Source organism: Sceloporus undulatus, chromosome 9 (genome assembly GCF_019175285.1).
Source record: "Sceloporus undulatus isolate JIND9_A2432 ecotype Alabama chromosome 9, SceUnd_v1.1, whole genome shotgun sequence".
Taxonomy (NCBI): Eukaryota; Metazoa; Chordata; class Lepidosauria; order Squamata; family Phrynosomatidae; genus Sceloporus; species Sceloporus undulatus.
In genome coordinates this window covers 28,855,751-28,873,127 of record NC_056530.1, presented here as the reverse complement: position 1 = coordinate 28,873,127, position 17,377 = coordinate 28,855,751, and the positions used below count along the sequence as shown (strand labels likewise).

General features: G+C 43.1%; 1 protein-coding gene across 13 annotated transcripts in view; it reads right to left on the bottom strand.

The window, feature by feature from the left end:
- The window catches only part of MARK2 (microtubule affinity regulating kinase 2), a 126,711-nt gene that overhangs the window by 44,201 nt on the left and 65,133 nt on the right, over positions 1 to 17,377 (bottom strand). The window contains exon 1 of one of the 13 annotated variants that reach the window (XM_042439140.1): positions 1,664 to 1,684. The exons of the other annotated variants lie outside the window; for them this stretch is intronic. Coding sequence (XP_042295074.1) covers positions 1,664 to 1,672 — 9 coding nt within the window. The 5' untranslated portion in view covers positions 1,673 to 1,684. Of the gene's footprint in view, positions 1 to 1,663; positions 1,685 to 17,377 lie in introns of those variants that run through there. 13 annotated transcript variants of the gene reach the window in all.

Genomic DNA, 17,377 nt, shown 5'->3' with positions numbered 1-17,377 from the left:
ACTGAGGGCAGACTGTACTGTATATCTAAAGTTACATGGGTTAAATCAATGGTTCCCCAACTTTGGACTTCCAGGTGTTTTGGCCTCCAGCTGCAGAATTCCTGACTGTTGGCCAAGTTGGCCAGGTCTTCTGGGAGTGGAAGTCCAAAACACCTGGAGGACTAAAGTTTGGAAATCACTGGGCTAAACCATCTAAATTAAAAGAAAAGGTAGCTTGGGCCTGTACATTCAGTGACAGTTTGATTTAATCCAGCCCTCAGGAGATTGCCAGAAAGGATTAAGTAAAGAAAGGCCACACAAACCACATCAGAGTTAGGCATGTGCCATTATATACTTCCATTTACAATGAGAAGGGAAGACCATTAGGTTTCTGAGAAGAGCATTCTTGGCTCATGAGAGAGGCTCTTGTTCTCTGAATATGATAAGGTTCTTTCCTTCCTTCATTTGGGATAGCAGAGCAGAGATGAGGCATAGGCCTCAGGCATGGCCTGGGCAATGCTTCCCACCACTCCCTTCAGATTGGGAAAAAGTGAAGAACGAACATGAAAAGCTTTGAAACAAATCCTGCTCTTTCTAAGATTTCAGAAGTAAATACACTGAGCAGGAGCCAAGTTACTTTAATTAGTATAATAAGTCACACTTCTTGTTACTTTTAACATTCCTGTTCAGGAAGTTTTAAGACAACCTGGACAGAATGCCATTCGTTACAATCTTAAGTCACAAGGTAATGCATTATTGCTTAAATGCTGGACGTTTCATTCCAAACTGGAAAACAGTATATAGACAGTAAGTGTATCCATACATACGGATTCATGCGGCTATGAATGAGAGGAATAAATTACTTTCAAAAGGTAACTTTCCACATTCTGCTTTTGGGGTTGGTGCATTTTCTCTTGCATAGGATCACAGAATCATGGAGCTGGAAGAGACTTCAAGGGCCATGAAGTCCTTGTAAATAGTCACCTTTTAAGTCTAGAAATTTTGGTCAAAAATCGCCCCCAAAAGCTGGGTCCTCAGGACAATGTAAATACTTCAAACTTACTGTACCTTAACTTAGCATGATAAAAGAAAACCCTCCATTCTGTTGCTCTTTTATCTTTTTAGCAAATGAGAAACAAGAACTGACAATGCGATAGACAGAGGCCTGTTCTCAACTTCTCCTTGAGTATAATAATCCCATGTCTTAGGTTTGATTGTTATTCCAGTAATACGGCTCTCTACCTCCATCAGAAAACTATCCCCAAATGCCAGTTCTTAAGACTATCAAGATTCTACACAGTGTCCCTCCACATTTGCGGCTTTGATTATTCATGGATTTCATTAATATGTTCTCTCTAGGAATTTCCAGGTCCTCCAAGCACAAATCTGTGGTCAATTTTAACCAAAACTCATACCGAAGGACCTAGAGATTCCTAGAGAGAACACTCTGCTAGGCCTTTGTAGCTCCTCTATGGTCAATGTCTGGCAGATGCTGACCACAGAGCTGCACTGGAAGACCTAGAGATTTCTAGAGAGGTGTCCTCTCAGGTAAAAACATAAGTGTTTTTGTTATTTGCAGTTTTCCCACATTCACGTGGGTCCGGTGCCCCTAATCCCAGAGAATGTGGAGGGACAAGTGTACTTTGGATCCCAGGAACCAAACCCTTTCAAACAAGACACTTACTACGCCCATGGTCACAGGCAGGACGACGTATCTATTTCCTCCGCTCATTAAATGCCGCCAGCTTTGCCACCTCACACAGCAATACCGCTGCCAGCCAGAATGTCTTCAGTGCCAGGGTGAACGCCTCCAGTCTGAGATGGTCTGTACTTTAGTGATCCACCGTTCTTTCCAAAAATCGGGGAGAGGTGGAGAGCGCACAAACCAGACCCAATTGCCCAGTGCCTTGCTCTTGAAACCCCTAGAAGTGCTGACATCCAAAGATGACTGCAGACAGGTCTGAGTCACGGCATCGAAGAGGAACCTGCAGCCTTTCTGTTCACTGACCACGGCAGCCGGTGCACATTACCTCTCCGTTTGCCAGCCCAAAAGCGAAACCCTTCTGAAGGAACAAAGTACAGCAACAGCCCTGAGGAAGCGGAGAGCTTCCTCATCCAACCGGTGCCCCGTCTCCACCTCCGATACCTGAGCAAAGGCACCACCTTTTTCGCAATTTTCCCAGTCGCTGAGCCAGAAAACACCTGGGCTGTCGGACAAGTCCTCAGAGCCTGTTTGCCAGTTGGGAGTGTGGGAAGGAGAAGTCTCTCTTTTTTTCAGAGATAAAAACCAAACCCCTCCCCGCACCCCATTCAAATCTGAACACGTAAAGCAGAATACTGGGTGATCCTAAGGTCAAACCCAGAATCAGGGAGGAAGCCCAACTTGCTATGGCCTCCTCCACTTCTTGCACAAGGTAAGAGGAAACCTGTAGTTCACACACCGAGGGAGGGGAGAAAGAAAGAAAGAACGAGTGTTGCTACGTCACATTCACAGGAAACTGTCTGCCCCACCCATGCAAACGATCAGGCAAGGCTTTGAAGAAAGAAACACTTCTGAGAAAAAGAAAGAAAGACAGACAGACAGACAGAAAGAGGGGGAAGGATGACATTATACTCCTTTGACCCACTATCAGCTGATAGTTGGGGAACTCTGAAGGGCATGTCTGTTGGCTTAACTTTGCAGAGCCTGCTCAATTCACACGACTGATTTAATTTTACAGAGGCTGCCAAATTGAAGGGAGGGAAAGCCCAGGAGCAAGTCTGGAGAGGTAAGGTTCAGGGAGAAGCTTTCAGGAACAGCTGAGTGTGCTTTCCAAGGAGATGAGAAACGGAGAGAACTCTACCCCAAGAAAAGGTGACACTCTTGAAACCTACGCGAATGATGTGAATTTGCACAAATTCTCAAATCTGGTTACATTTTCCTGCCTCCCCCCACATACACACTTCAGAGACAGCCCAAGGTATTGAGGAATTGGCACCTACCGTGAAGTTTCGTTCTTGGATGGTCTGGAGGAGCAATCCATGAGCATATGGGGTTATCCCTCATGCACCACCCCACATTGCAATACTGAGGGATAACCTAATAACAGGCCATGCTGCTTCATAGTAGTAATTGCAGGACCGGACGCAATGAAGAACTGATCCAGACTTCATCCAAGTCATTCAATATCCCCACCCCTCTGCCCCAGGGATTGACTTTCTGCTCCTGGAAGAAACCTTTTCAGGTGCTAGCTCTTCAGCAGCCAAGTATAAGTGCCATGAGTTGCTCCAGTTCACCCAAACTGCATTTACAACATCTAGGAGTGGTGTGTGCCTTAGAAACCAGACCTAAGAAGGCAGCCAAGGTTCTGTACATTGAGCTGACTTATACTAATGCTCTGACTCAATGTCTGCATTCGGACAATCACATAGGCGTTTACTGAGACATGACATCCATAAGCTTTTTACTTGTTGGTGCATGTATGTCAAGGATGCCTCCAACTATCCAGTTTCCCATTTCATCCAAAGTAGGAAATAAGTTCCTTACATCCAAACACTCATGATTTCCAAGCCTCTCCACAGCACAGCATGCAATGCACAACTCTGGACCATCGCTCAGATGGGACTATGGAGGCCTTGTCCCTTGCACTGTCTTTTTTGGAAGTACAGTTGGTCTTCCACATTTGTGGCTTTGACTTCGGCAGATTTATTTGCTGTTTTGATTAATATGTTCTCTCTAGGAATCACTAGGTCCTCCAGCGTAGCTCTGCCAGAAGTTAACCATAGAGTTGTGCTGGGGAACCTAGGAGTTCCTAGAGAAAACACTTCTCTAGGCATTTGCAGGTCCTCCAGCATGATTCTGTGATCAGCGTCTGGCAGATGTTGACCACAGAGTTGCCTTTCCATTTTATATAAGAGATACCATTTTGTTATGTCATTCGACTGAATGCGACTTGAGCATCCATGAATTTTGTTATCCATAGGGGGTCCTGGAACCAAACCCCAGTGGATAACAAGGGCCCATGTACACGGGTTGGCAAACTTCCTCTGAACAAATTTTGCCAAGAAAACCCCATGATGGGGTGAGTATAAGTTGCGAACGACTTGAAGACACACAATGACCACAACCAACATTGGTGGCATAGGTAATAATCACAGCTGGAGCACTGTGGGCAGTTTGCTCTGTTAGCCCTGGAAACAGACTTCCATAATCCTTTGCTGTAGTCTTATAAGTGCTCTGTTCCATGCCAACTGCTTCAATCTAATGTGCAGACCCATAGACATTCAACAAGAAGAATTTCAGATATAGCAAATATGCATGCCATGTGTTTTTGGGCACATCTATCCATCAGCACTATTCCATAAGGAAAACAGTACCTGTTGTACTGTAGACATTGATATGTATCACTCCTGTTCTGTTGGGCCATTGGACTTACAATCAAGCCTGATAACAATAAATGCATCACTTCTTAGACTTTTTTGAGGGCAGCTAGTGTATTCTTAGCTCTAGAAATACCGACACATCCCTTTGTATAACAATTCAGCTTTTAAAGTTTATTCACAACAGCATTCCCTGTGAAATGCCAGTGAAGGAGAGTAATATTCCGTGAATGTATTCTGTTTCTAGCAAAAATTAACCTTCTCCCACTTTTTCAGGTCAGGACTCAAACGCATGCAGATAGACAAGTTCATGAAGTACCTGCATGGGTGGGATTGGTTTTTTGTCACTAGCTCATGAAAAATCCCAGAGTTTGCCTGTAGACTTTGAGGCAAAACAGACGTGAAGCGCCTGCAACGTCTATTTATTGAAACTTATTTCTAGCCTGTTTTCCTATTAAAACTAATGTCTAAATAGCACAGCAAGGGTAAAAGAAAACAAGCAGAAATGAGGACAATAAATAATTAAGATCTTCCAAATGCAGAGACACAGATCAATAAAACTTATACAAAACCAAAATAATAAAAGCAGAGAGAAGACCGTAAATGCTATTAAAAGGGCTCCCAAACCACTAAAAGCCGGAGGGAACAGCTGACCTCTAAGAAAGTCTGGGACACTATCTACAGTAGTTCATGTCACCTACCCTCAACCCATCCTAGATAGGGACAGAAAGAATATTTGTTGGCTATTTGCTTCTCAGGTGAGAAAAAGCTTTTCCAAATCTTGGGAAACTGCATTGGAAAAATATAGGTTACTGTGAGACTCTTTGCGCTTTGAGAAGTATCCATCTGCACAGAAACATACATGGTTTTTCTGTGTTGAAATTTGTTTTTTTGCTCAGAAAAATAGAAAGAGTACCGAAAAGCAGGTTTTTCTATATAAGCAGGAAAAAATAAATCATCCCAGAGTCAATTTTGGAAGAAGTTTTCAGGTGGTTTCGAGAAGATGCAAAATGTTTTTGTTTCCTTATGCAAGGCTTACCTGACCTGGTTGTTTCATTTCACATGCGCATAAAGTAAGAGTAAGTGACTCAAAGTAGGGCGAGGAAGTGGCTGTCCTTGTGGTCAAATTCTACACAAGCGCAGTTTTATTTATATCAGTGTACAGAGAGTATAAGAGGACAGGATCCCACCTTGAGCGTGTTGCAATCTCCAAATTGGTGAAGGGAAAACGACAAAAGAGAAAAAGAAATGAACTAAACAGTTGTGTCTGAGACTTCAACACACAGCAGCCTTGTCGAAATCTATGGTGGCCTTCCACAACCTGGTCCCCAAGCTAATAACTCAATGGACAACATAGCTGAGTGTGACAGATATTGTAATCCAATACAACTGGAGGGTACCAGGTTGGAGAAGGAGTTACTGACAGAGAGATATGAAGTCAAAGGCGTTCATGGCCAGCATCCATAATTTTTGTGACGTTTTGCCAATTGATATTCCTGATAAGAATATCAATTGGCAAAACGTCAGGCATAAACTCTTCTAGAACATGGCCACACAGTCCGAAAAACCCACAAAAAACTATAGACAGATGCATGTGTCCTGAGTCTTAGCTCTTACTTGCTTCAAACATATTGCAGAATGAAATGAAATTCTTTATTATGGTCAAAGGCCAGCATCAATATTGCAGAATGTTTGAGTGTGAAGGTCCTGAATGAGGAATCTAGTTTAAGAGTATCCTCTATTCCCATGACATTCCTTCCTTTAAAGCCCATGCCCCTCCATCCCAAAGGAGCAGACTTTCAGGCTTTCTTCCCTCCCCTTCCTTTCTCAAATAAAGCATAAGCTGTCAGCCACTGTTCTGCAAACCCTGCACCAGATGGCTGCATTTCAGACAATGCGCCTCTTTGCTGTAGATGAGGCCAGGCATGATCAGCTCCTTTCTTGCTGGGTCATACGAGGGTCTTTGCAAGCTTCAGGCCTACACCAAAGCAAACTTTTTTGTTTCCTCCGGACAAAATCTCCTTTGGGTAAATAGCAATCTCTGCAAGATGTCCTGGGAGTCATCTGCCTCACTCAGCAGTTAAAAGCTAAGAGCAGCCTGCAGACATCTGGATGAGGGAATGGAAGAAGCGAGACACTCACAATTATTCCAAACTGTGGAGTGACCCTTTTCTGCATTTCATTTGAGCCAGACCACAAAACCAATTCATATTCTTATCTATGATTCGGGGCAGCAGCAGTGGAGGGTCAGCTGAACCTAGGAGAGTTCCTTTTTTAAAAGTCAACAGGATTTAAATTCAAAAGAGGTGAACATTTTTAGCGCATCAAATGCCTGGGAGGCATCTCTGAGGCCTGTCTACTAAGCCATTCATTCGTTGCAGCCAAAGCCTATACAGCTACAGAATTCATCCACGGTTAGTGCTGAGCAGATCCTGAGTTTACACACCTATGACACAACTGGAACTCCCACCTCCTCATCAAAATATACAATTCAAATCTGGACTCCTTCACCCACTTACTCTCTCCCTGAAAACTTGATAAATCTCCCAGTTATATATACCACACTCTCTTATGAATGCACAACACATACAACCCCTACGCACATATACAGAACAGTTTTCTCCAATCTCATTCTTATACAAATCTTGTTTTTCATTCATTTTCATACATTTTTATCTCCATTTTTTGTACATAGTGGCAGATATGGGCCATCCATCAAAGTCCCACTTTATCTTTGGAGGTGGAATTCAAATATATAGCCGTGTTAGTCTGTAGAACCAGTATGTAGAGAGATCTTGTAGCACCTTTGAGACTAACTGAAAGGAAGAAATTGGCAGCATGAGCTTTTGTAGATTCAAGTCTACTTCCTCAGATGTCTATGAAAGCTCATGCTGCCAATTTCTTCCTTTCAGTTTATCTTTGGAGACATCTTGTAGGTTGGTTAGGCTCCAGAGTGGTGACTAGACGAAAGTCACCCAAGGAACTTGCTGCATAGTAGAGATCTGAATGAAATAAAAGGGACCCCCCATCTACCCTCCATGCTTATCTAATTTTCTAAATTCTGGAGGCATTTTTTTTGTCTTTTGCTTTTTACCTTCCTGAGTTGAAATGCTAAAAGTCCATGGAAGGAAGGAAGCAAACCCAAGAAGGTAAATATAAACAGAGGCTGGATGGCCATCTGTCAATAGGGATGCTTTGATTGAGAGTTCCTGAGTGGCAGAAGGGGGTTGGACTGGAGGGCCCTTGGGGTCTCTTCCAACTCTAGGAATCTAAAATAAATAAAGAAATAAAGGATGACTTTCCAAAGATGCCGGACTGCAAAGAAGCATATTTTTTGTTTTACAAATGGATGTTAAATTTCCTGGACTTTGAGAAATCTCCCAGTGACCACATGGCCAGAAGTAGGAGGTTCCAGACTGCAAATAATACCCCTCCATACCATCTATATTGAGAACAAAAAAACCAGCAACATGAAGGCCTATGACTAACATCTTCCATTCCCCCCCCCCCCCCGCCTCCTATATGGTTTTCAACACCTTGCCTGATGAAGAAGCCAGTGGAGCTCCAAAAGCTTGCAACATGCAACTCTGCATTTTGGTTTTCCCAATAAAGGTTATCACTGTTTGGTGGATTTTAAGGTGCTACAAGACCTCTCTACATCTCTGATTCTACAGATTCACGGCTACATCTATGAACTCCCCAAAGATAAGTCAGGTTGTTCGCTCTGCACATGCAAAGGAGGGATGGCCCTGTTGCCTTTTCTAGCATTTGTCTTTGAGAACACATTCCTTCTCAGCCCTTTCATTTTGAGCTGCCTAAGCGAGGGAAAGTTCCACCTCCACCCCCCTTTGCTGCAGCTCTTTCAGTCTTGTACTAGAACCTGTTAGTCCAGTTACTCTTCAGAACAATTCCAGTTATATTTGCATCTCCCCTGCAGCCTGTTTGTTCTCACTAAACACCCACTGAAGAGTTAACAAAAGGAGATAAAACTATTTACCTCTGGGGGGGGGGGAAAGCAGGTCACAGAGGAAGAGATTATGCTTCACTTGAAGACACTCCTTACAAAAGGGACAGGGGAACTGAGACACACCAGTTAACCCACCATTCACCATTCACTAAGTAAGATAGCCAACCAGTTAAGGATTTTCAAGATTATTCCCAGTCCAGCCATAAAGCCTTACCTACTTTATATGGTTGAGAGGAGGATAAACTGGCCAGTGGTAGGGAAGGAGAGAGAAACCATGGGAAGGAGAGAGAAACATTGCAGATTTCCAAGAAAAGGTGGCATGACTTGGGGGAGCTTTAACCGTTGATCTCCTCGATCAACAAGAGGTTGGATAAGATTACCTTTTGAGATCCCTTCCAAATGTATGATTCTATGTGAACTGCTTCTAGTTCCACAGAGAAGAGATGAGAGATACATGCCGCAAATCCATTCAAAGATTTGCCTATGATCCTCACTAACTAATGGCTAAGAATTACAATACACAACTGCACATATTTCTGAGAGTAGCCAGACGTTTCTTTTGGGTGCTGTTAGCACACCTTGCATAACCTGGGCTATATTTTGGGGTCCCCATGTTCCATATCTCATAACTGGAAACAGCATGTTTTTGAGAGACGGATGACTCTGCAGGTACACTAGGTCAGGTTCCCAGGAGAAAAGGAGTGTGTCCTGAGGCATGTGCACATCCAGGTACTGGGACAAGTAAATCTAGATGGGTAAGCTAAGTGTGCCTTCCTTCCCCCAAGTCCTCTTGTAACCTGAGACAAAAGATCTCCTTGCACACAAAGTAGTAAGCCAACCCTTCCTGCTTACGTTCCCATACAAACATCCCTGTCCAACGATCGGGGGGGGGGGGGGGTCTCCTGATCCAATTGCTGTTTTTGTCACACTAAAGTGCAAGTCATCATAAATTCATAGAGTTGGAAGAGACCCCAAAAGGCCATGCAGTCCAACCCCCTGCTATCAGGAACTCATAATCAAAGCACCCCCAGCCCCTGTTTAAAGACCTCCAAAGAAGGTGATCAACTAGTCTGGAATCCCATTATCGATTCCTGGGAAAGGACACCCAGCCTCCGTTACCTGACAAGACAGTCTGCCACTTGGGGGTATATTTTAGGTATCAATATGGTTCTGAAACCTAACCTCTACTCACACAGCTAGCACACACCTCCGCACTCTGGGGATGTTCACTGCAATCCCCAGACCTCCTGGTCTGAACCACTCCAGCTTTCCATGGCCTATTTATTGGACAGGTAGTTATCACACACACACACCCCTGCAAATCCCTTAAACTCAACAATCATGTTTCCATATCGGTTAGCTCTGTGTGCTGCATCTGTGTGAATTGTTGGTATGTGTGCGTGTGACTGCACTCTGCACATTTTCTAAATAAAACCTTATTAATTCATCCCAAACCTGGAGCTCTCCTTGGTTATTAGTCCTTTGAGTTCATGGATCTTGTAGAAGAGGTCTCTTGTTCTTCCTTTTTTTTCTTGTAAGCTTCTATTTCTCTGCATTTATTATTATAGTGATTATCTTTATCCTTGCATGCTAATCACTGAACAGTTGCGCTCATGGTTCTGGTTTTGTTCCGATCTCTCCTTCCTTTTGCTTCTTGTCTGACCTTTACTGCTTGAAATGTTTCATCTGTCATCCATCCTTTAATTCTTCTCTTTCTTTTTGGCTACAGATAGTGTCCTTCTGCTTTCCTCCTTGACTATGTCCCTGGCTTTTGTCCATCGTTCATGTGGTTCCTGGTCAGTTAGGCTTAATAGTGCAAATCTATTTTTCACTTTAAATTCTATTGGGATGCTCTTCAGATAGTATTTTGGCCAGATGACTGATTTTGCAGTCATCTCCAGCTTTATTCTAATTTACGATATTCATAGTCTGTTCTCATTTTTGTTATGAGAATAGAGCTTCTAAACTGCAGCAGAATATCCTGAATTGAGTCCCAAATGATTTTTCTTTCCTTAAATATATTTAAATCACCTAAGATGAGGAAAGTAATGACATGTAGCTGCAATTCAATCAAATTAGGTACTCTCGGGTTATATGAGTGAGAAAGTCCAACCTGAAACCTTGTGTGTATTTTAATTGTCATACAAGGTTATTGTGGAATTCACCTACAGATCCTTAAATCTTTTCACATTTTTTAATAACACATCATAAAACAGCGGTGTAGCAGTTTCGGAAATCCTTGTCTAGCCAGATCTGTACATCCCAAAAGCCACAGAGATGACATTCAGTCTGGGAATATATGGCATATTTCTGATGAGAATAATCCTGTTTACTGTCCTTAACCACCATCAACTTAGATAAGCTACCATGAAAGATAGAGACTGAGAAACCAACACGACCACATAAAAGACAAGTATGACTACTTCTATTTCACAGACCTGCAGCAGCATTGAATTTGAACCCAAACCCCAAATACAACTCAGAAGATCACACTTGTCTTGAAGAGTCTGTCTTCTGTGCTTAGAAGCTAGCTCCCTCTGCTGCCTATAGATCTATTTACACACCTTTGCAAGCTTCTGTTAATGCTGGCCTGAGAAATATTAGACTGCATCTTTTGGGATTTCTTTTAAAGAAAATGGAAGCTATGTCTGCCTGACCCACACATGCACAGAGTCACACTATCATACCCCTTCCTTTGCAGAAAGATCACCAAGGACAACTAAAACCTTGTTTAAGTAACATAGCTACACAGTAAGCTAGGAATGGAGAGGTCAGCCATGAAAGAACTAGACAAGATCCTAAAAGGTAAAGATATATAACTGAGCACTAAAGTCAGAATCATCCAAGCCACTGTTTTCCCAATCACCACGTATGGATATGAGAGCTGGACAATGAAGAAACCACTGGCCACATGGAAAGTGACAAAAGCCAAAGTGCCCTTGTGCTAGAGAGACATACGGGTAAATTGGCTGCTCCATCATAGACCTGTCACTGGAATGGACATTAAATGACAACTAAGATGGTGATGGGTCTGGAAACCATGCCTTATGAGGAGAGACCTAGGGAGCTGGGTATATTTAGTCGGAGAAGAGATGCTTTAAGAGATAATATGATAGCCCTGCATAAGTATTTGAAGGGGTGTCATATTGAGGAGGAAGCAAGCTTGTTTTTTGCTGCTCCAGAGAATGGGGCATGGAGCAATGGATGCAAGCTACAGGAAAAGAGATTCCACATTACATTAGTAGGAACTTCAGACAGGAAAAGCTGTTTGACAGTGGAACACACTCCCTTGGGGAGTGATGGAGTCTCCTTCCTTGGAGGTCTTTAAACAGAGGCTGGATGGCCATCTGTCAGCTATGCTTTCATTGAGAGTTCCTGCATGGCCCTTGACATCTCTTATAACTCTATGGTTGTGATTGGGAACAGATAGTGAGAGCCGTTTATCACTCTAGGTTACTTGGTTCTGAAGCAGTGAAAACAGTAGAAACTGATACCTTCTTACTGGCCTCTTGTTGGTTGGAGGAGAAATCTGAAGGCTGGTGGGAAGAAAGATGACTGTGATAAAGCCATCTGCAGGCTAATCCAGAGGCTTGTGTCAGCAAAAACTGCTGTCTCCATCCCCATTCACAACAGGCCAGAAGGGGATAAAGTGGGGAAAGGGACATGCATTTGTATTTCTTCTGGTTTCCATTTCTCAGTCTAGAGTTCGGCATATCAGTCTAGTGATAGCACAGCACTTCCGAAGAAACACATTCCAGGGAAGGAAGGAGAGAGGTGCAGAAAGATACATGTGTATAAGCCCTGAATTTAGAAAAGTTCTTTTTTTTTGTGCATGCTTCCTGAGGGATCTTGAGAGTTGTAATCCAAAATTGTTATTTTTCCCAATTCATTTACAGTGGACCTTTGGTATCAGCTGGAGTTTGGTTCAACATCCATGGATGCTCAAGTCCCATTAAATACAATGGCACAATAAATGGTGTCCCTTATATAAAATGACAAAATCAAGGCTTGCTTCTTAGGATTTATATATTTTTGGAGTATTTGGAAGCCGTGGATGTTTGAATCCATGGATAAAGAATCTGTGGATAAGGAGGGCTGACTGTATATCTATATGTACTGTACATGATCACACTCTTTTAGAAAGCCTTGTGTACTAGAAAACAGAACCTCCTTAAATACCAGGTGGAAAAACTCACAAATGAGCTCATGCAAGTTCACCCACATTCAGGGCAACCAAACTCAAGGAGACTTCTGGTTGCACATGTGGCAACTTGTCAGTTCTCCTAACATCAAGCTGGAAGAGCAGTCAGAACATGGCTTCTGGAAACAGTTGTAGACAGTATTGGACTATGGCGGTCTTCTCAAGTCCCCCATCAGCTGACATCTCACTGGCCGCCGCTTTTATCGCTTGTCCCTTGAAGTGAGCATCTGCCCACCGTGAGCTGAAACAATAGATAAATCTGGGCCGTGAACTTCAGATGGGGCTGGGTGGTAGACCGTTTTCTGCTACTCCAGAGACTAGGACCCAGAGCAAAGGATGTAAACTGCAGGAAAATAGATTCCATCTCAACATTAGAAGGAATCTCCTGACAGTAGGAGTTGTTCGACAGTAGAAAATCCTGACCCAGAGAGCGATAGTTTCCTTCTTTGGAGGTCTTTAAACAGAGGCTGGATGGCTATCTGTCAGGAATGCTTTGATTGCCAATTCTTGTATGTCAAGGGGTTGGACTGGATGGCCCTTGGGGTCTCTTCCAACTCTACAACTCTATGAACAAAGGAGCTACTCAGCCACTGAACAGTCCCTCCACCAGTAGTTTGCCAATGAGAACTCCATGATAACATAATGGACCACATTAAATAGGGAGAACGGGGTAAAGAAGCAATATAAGAAAATAAAGGAGAGAGTGTTGCAGCCTTTGTGAACTTTCAAATCATAAAGGTACAGAACAAGAATGGGGAACATGTGACCTTGTACATGTCAGACCACAAGTGTTGGCTATATGAATTGGAGCACAGGAGAGCAAGGAGAGCAAGAGGCCAACATTTTCAACAGAGCTGCACATTCCTCACCCCTGATTTAGAGGACCATCTGTGTGTGCGCATACACACACAGAGCTACAAGCTGATTTTTCACTACCATTTCCGGAGGAGGATAAAAACTTGCAAAATTTCTATGACTCATGTGGACTGGTGATCTTTCCTCACGCTATACTCACAGAAACAAAGGTGCCTGCAACTGAACTGGAGCCACACAATGCTAATGAGGCACAAAGACCAAGTAAACTATAGGTACAGGTTGAGTCTCTCTTATCCAAAATGCGTGAGATCAGAAGTGTTCTGGATTTCGGATGGGTATGGGATTCCCCCCCCCCCCCCAGATTCCGGAATACTTGCATATACATAATGAGATTATCTTTGAGATGGGACCCAAGTCTAAACATGAAGTTCATTTATGTTTTGTATACACCTTATAAATATAGCCTCAAGATATTTTTATACATTAACATTTTTAAAGAATTTTGTGCATGAATCTAAGTTTGTGTACACTGAGCCATCAGAAAGCAAAGGTGTTGCTATCCCAGTTACCTATTTTGGAATATTTCAGATTTCAGAGTTTCAGATAAGGCAGTAGTGGCTCTCAAACTTTTTATCCTCGTGACCCCCTTTACATCTATATGCGGACATTGCACACCCCCTCCATGCAATGTAGTATATGAATAAAAATATTTTCTTTGTTTAGTGTGCATATTTACATTCACACATTCATGCATATTCATATTTTAACATTTTAGAAGGAAATAGCTCTCCTCCTCTTCCCACAGGCAGAGGCTCCAAGCCTTTCCTCCAAGCCTTGCCTTTCTCTTCTCCTCCAGGAGAAAACAAGTTTAAGAAATGGAGCAGAAGGAGGAAAGAGGGAAGAAGGAGGAAAAAGAGGGGGGTCTTCCATGTCTTGCGTCCCCCCTTGAGCAACTCTTGAACACCCTCATTGAGGGTCCTGCTCCACAGTTTGAGAACCACTGGAATAAGGGATGCTCAACTTGAATTAGGATGTAGTCATGTTAACCAGAACCCTGTTGAGATCCTGGCCATGACCTCAGAAACAGTTACTTTGCTATTTAGGAAACCCTAGGAACCTCTGCTTGCTCTCACTCAAAGAAATTGAAAAGCAGAGGGGGACACAGAAATGTCTATAGTGCTTAAACCTGTTTGACAGTCAGTAGCAGGAAATCTGATATTTGTAGTGATTTTTTCTCCTTGCAGAGATGTTTGAAGACCCATAACAGAATTCTCAGCATCTTCTACAGTTGAAGATGATTTGGGTGGAAGCTGTACCAGGTGCAACACTGCAGTGGAAATCTGCCCCAGAGGTGCATATTCCTATCCGTCTCAGAAAACCACTGTCAAGACATTTTTCCAAGGTGCCTTTTTTCATCTTCTTTCGGCTATAAAGATGGTGTAAATCTTTCCTTCTAAGGATGAATGTATTGTATATGCTTCTTGTTCAGGATGGAGGGAATGTGTGGCTCTTCCAACGCTGCTGAACTGCAGTTCCTTGTCATTCCTCACCATCTGCTGGGCTGGCTAAAGCAGATGGCAACTGCAGTCTATACCAGGGGTACGCAAGCTGCAGCCCGCGGGCCGGATGCGGCCCGGCAAGGCCTTGGGACCGGCCCCAGCCCGGTCCTGCCGCCGATTGCCGCCGGGGCCTTTGGCCTCTCGCACGCAGGGGCAAGGGGGAAAATTGTCTATAGAAGCCTCAGAAACATGCATTTATATTAACATTTTTTTAAAAATCAGCAATTTTTTTCGCGTGTCCTCCACTTTTTTAAAAAAAAAGTGTCCGCCATTTGAAAATTTTGTCCTACATTTGTCCCGGTTTATTTATTTATTTAATTTTTTACAATTATTTATTTTTTGGCTTCGGCCCCCCAGTTGTCTGAGGGACAGCAATCCGGCCCCCGACTCAAAAAGGTTGCCTACCCCTGGTCTATACACTTTGGAAGGGTCGCCAATTGCTCACCTCTATTCTGGTAGATGAAAAGGAGTTAGCGATGGCAGAGGCAAAGTGACAAATATGGAATCACCAATGACATCTGAAGACCCATCTCTTCCGGCAGGTCTATCCAGGCAGTTTTTAATCGTGAATTTTAAACATGCATTTTATGTTTAATTATTGCCCTATGCATTGTAATATAAATACTGCGTAGAAATGCAGCTTAATATGTGTATTTTATGTAACGATTGTGTTTTAACTATGCTGTAACCCGCCTCAAGCCGTGAGGAGAGGCAGGTAAAAATATAATAATAATAATAATAATAATAATAATAATAATAATAATAATTTATTAAGTTACTGAAACACGGTCAACCTTCTGGAGAGCTGTCATGGTTGTTGTGTGTCTTCAAGTTGTTTCTGACGTATTGCGGGATTTCCTTGGCAAATTTCTTGAGAGGGGTTTGCCATTGCTGTCCTCTGGGGTTGACAAAGTGTGACTCCCCCCCCCCCCCACGAAGATCTGTACACTAAGCAAGTAAATAAGAATGAAAACCTCACAACTCCTAAACAAGCACTCCAAAAGGAGCTAGCATTTGCCCTTGGTCAGGGGAGTTATCTCCAAATAGCACAAGATAGGAGCTGTTTTTGAAGTCACTGTGCCCCCTGCTTGCCATCCACTAAGCCCTCAAACTAACTAAAGGAGGCTACTTGTCCCTCTTGAACTCAACACATGCCCTGTTTTCCTCACTGTCAAATGGTTATGAAGATCTTGCCCTCTCTAGGGTAGGAACCATTTCCCCATTTTTATGGGGAAATCAGTAGCACTTCTCCATTTTTATGTCATTTAAACACACACACACACACACACACAAATGAACTAGGCTCTCTCATAAGAGATTCCAGTCTACATTATTTGGGATTTGTCAGGAGAGAATGCTTAGACCTCTGTTGTGAGCAACTTAAAAGATTTAACGTTACTAGTCAGGAATCTGAGTGCCTGTGCGTATGTTTCCATGTTTTATTATTTAATGGCGTTTAAAATAGCTTTTCATTTAAAAGAAATCTCAGAGCAGTTTGTACCATGGGGATGCATGGACCCCATAGGTCACCCTTGCTGCATATGCATATTGTGATCCAACACAATCACATAAATATAAAAGCAAGGGAGGAGGGAGAAACCCTGCTCCCTGGAACTTGTTCTGGTTTTGACTCTTACTCCTCCAGTTTTGGCAACTGGACAAGAGGTTAAAAATCTGCCAAGCTGTAGTAACTTAATCCTCTTCTAATCAAACGGCTGTTTGTGTTGTTTGCCCCTTGCTTCATTCTAAAACTCTCTGCTCCAGGGCTGTTTAGCAATGGCCACTGTTGAAGAAAGATCGCCATGGGGCTTAGACTTTTCATCAAGGCACCGTGCCACATGCAGAAATGGGGTTTCATGCATTTGCTATCAGCTGATACCACTGGAGGAGGAGGAGGAGACGGCCACTTGCACAAGGGCATTTGAATCACAGAGTCATGGAATTGGAAGATATCCCAAGGATCATCCTGTCCAACCCCCTTGACATGCAGGAATTCACAATCAAAGCACCCCTGACAAATGGCCATCCAGCCTCTGTTTAAAAACTTCCAAAGAAGGAGACTCCATCACTCTCTGAGGGAGTGTGTGCCACTGTTGAACAGCTCTTACTGTCAAGAAGTTCCTTCTAATGTTGAGCTGGAATCTCTTTTCCTGTAGCTCCGGATCCTATTCTCTGGAGCAACAGAAAACAAGCTTGCTCCATCCGCAATGTGACACCCCTCCAAATACTTAAACAGGGCTATCTTATCACCTCTTAACTGTCTCTTCTCCAGGCTAAACATACCCTGCTCATATGGTTTCCAGACCCTTCACCGTTTTGGTTCCTCTCCTCTGTGGACACGCTTCAGCTTCTCAACATCCTTTTTGAATTATGGTGCCCAAACCTAGACATAATATTCCAGGTGAATATTGCAGGGAGTAAGAGCAGACCCTCAGTGTTACAGCATGTGCCATGCAGGCAGATGGGCCTAGGTTCTGTTCTCACTATTTCTAGGTG